Source organism: Gossypium hirsutum, chromosome A06 (genome assembly GCF_007990345.1).
Source record: "Gossypium hirsutum isolate 1008001.06 chromosome A06, Gossypium_hirsutum_v2.1, whole genome shotgun sequence".
In the NCBI taxonomy this organism is placed as follows: domain Eukaryota; kingdom Viridiplantae; phylum Streptophyta; class Magnoliopsida; order Malvales; family Malvaceae; genus Gossypium; species Gossypium hirsutum.
Genome location: NC_053429.1, coordinates 30,109,162 through 30,111,768, shown reverse-complemented (window position 1 = coordinate 30,111,768; position 2,607 = coordinate 30,109,162). Strand labels below are relative to the sequence as shown.

At 35.1% G+C, this 2,607-nt stretch overlaps 1 protein-coding gene across 1 annotated transcript; it reads left to right on the top strand.

Annotated features, from left to right (window-relative positions):
* The first annotated feature begins 863 nt into the window (after positions 1–863).
* On the top strand, positions 864–2,262 carry LOC107962851 (pathogen-associated molecular patterns-induced protein A70). Its single transcript, XM_016899394.2, has one exon. The coding sequence runs from the start codon at positions 1,227–1,229 to the stop codon at positions 2,121–2,123; it is 897 nt and encodes a 298-aa protein (XP_016754883.2). The 5' UTR covers positions 864–1,226; the 3' UTR covers positions 2,124–2,262.
* Positions 2,263–2,607: the final 345 nt, after the last annotated feature.

Genomic DNA, 2,607 nt, shown 5'->3' with positions numbered 1-2,607 from the left:
TAAAGAACCAATAACCAGTAAATTGAACTCTATAATCAGTAATCAAAACCGAATCTGTTAAAATGGCTTAGTATGATGGAAATGAACTTGAAAAATTCTTAATAAGGGACTTAACATTTATATTAGTATAAGATAAATAAGCTTATCCTTGATTACATACTAAGTTGTTAGGCTCATGCATTAGTGGTTTAAAACGCGCCAATGAGAAGTATAAGATTTGAATTTCACATCACCTTTCATTGAAGTTGTAATGTATTTATATTAATTGTTATTGCATAAGGACTTTGACATGTACATAAAGACTTAATTTGAATATGATATTTATAAAAAAAATAGTTGAAATTCAAGTTATTTTGATGTTATTAATTAAGTTTTATTTCGTTATGTTACTTGAATGAGTTTATGCCATGTATTTAAGTTTAAATGAAGTTTGAAATTAATTTATGATGAGGTTTAAATGCATTTATGTTTTTTTTAAAACTTGATTAATTTGATTTAAAGAATATTAATATAAAATAAAATAAACATTTTCATAAAAGGAAAAGAAAGTTAAACTTAAAAATATTATAATAACATCTATCATTGTATTGATGGTGAAAACGAGCGAAAAATATTACGAAAATAGAATTTGATACATAAAATAATAGCTAGATTGACAAAAATTCTTGATTGATAGTAATTATTAAAAATTTTGAGCTATACATTAAAAATGTATAGTACAATTAATCCTTAAAAAAGTTTATGAAAGTAAAACATAACACTTAACATCAAATACCATTATATCAAAACCCTAAATGCGATACACTGTCAGCCACTCAGCCCTCCTTTAATGAAAGATAGCCCTACACCCTCATATTTGCTCTGGCTTCCATAAAAGCCAAGCCAATCTCTCCCTTCTCTTTTGTCTGTTTCTCACAAAATCTATTCACTCTCCCCAGCACATGCCTTTTCAAAATCTTCACACTAAAAACTTTAAAAAATTATATATATATATATAACCCTTTCTTTATTATACATCAACACAAAAAATGGAGATCTTGACAAGTATCCAAACTCAAATATCCTAGAGAAAATCCCCCATAAAAATTTCATAAACAGTTGGCCCGCCCTTAAACACAACCCTCCACCACTTTACCTTCCACCATTTCTTTTCCCATTACCCCTTGTCTTTCTCTTCTCATTTTAGTCCCTAACCAGACACATCCAAAGCCACGTTGGAAGAACCAATGTCAACAGTACCATATTCCCTATGGTCTTCCATTTTAAGCTGGTTTACCCCAACTGTGTTCTTTGTCTTCCTTAACCTTACAATAGGTACCATCTATTTCACTTCCACTTTGAGTTCCAGCAAGCCTAGTAGTGACGCACAAAGGCAGTACCACCCAGATGATGAAACAAACCCAAAGTTTGTTAGATCTCCATCTATGTTGCAGAGGCTGAAATCTATCAACTTGTCTGCTTACAGATCTCAAGAACCTGTTGTTGCTAGTGCTACCACTGCCTATGAAAGTGTCTCTGATGTGGGTGATTTCCATTTCTCTTTTCAACAACAAACCCCTCAACAACAGCGCCAGCCTTCCTTTGAGAGATCCCCTTCTGTTTTGCAAAGGCTAAAGTCCATTAACCTCTACGGTTACTTCTCCCCAGAGCAGACCAAAAGCCATGAGAGTTACCCCCATTATCCTCCAGAGGTAGCTCAGGGTGAGGGACATGATGAAAAGGTGCAAGAGCCTGAAAAACAAGATGAAAGGGAGGGAACCCAAGGTGAAGGAAAAACGCTTGATGAAGTATACAGTCAACTGAAGGAGGGAAATCATGTTGCGAGGACCAAATCTGATACTAAACCAGCATCTGGTGAGGTACCAACTAAGCTTCCGAGGAAGATGAAGAAATCTGCAAGTGTAAAGTCTGCTTTTCAACATTTCGAGGAAGGAGATATCGTGGAAAATCGACGGCCGGCCACCGTGAGAGAAGGGAAAGAGAAAGCTACGGAGGAAGAAGACGATGAGGTGGATGCCAAAGCTGATGATTTCATCAACAAGTTCAAGCACCAGCTGAAACTGCAAAAGCTTGATTCCATCATTAGGTACAAGGAGATGATCAATAGAGGGAGTGGTAGGTGAAAAGCTTTACATTTTCAATCTTTTTTTTTGGGGGGGGGTTAATTTCAGGGTTTAATTATTGGTGTAGATCTACTACTGGTATTGTTTACATCTGTTGGAACTTTGTGTTCAGGAAAAAAAATATGGCACTTTCATTTCATTTTCTGGTTTTTTTATTTTTTATTTTAAGTTTCCTTTGAATGGGGTTTATCAGTTGTGTTATTTGGTTGTTCTCTAGGCATTTATATCCATTAATGTCCCAATTAGTACTGTTTCCTGGTTCATGAATCATATGATTGTCACCATTGCCATTACTAGCATTAGTTTTTAGCTGTTATCTACTAAGAGTTAAAGTGGGTACAAGAAAAATGTTGTAGAAGGGCATGCCATGCAATGGACCCTTAGTTGTTTTTTCAGACAAGACTGTGGAAACCTGTAGGTTCCAAGTCTGGAAGTGGAGAAAAACTGTGTAAAGAGGGTATTGGCCTGTTTTACAGGAGGAGAG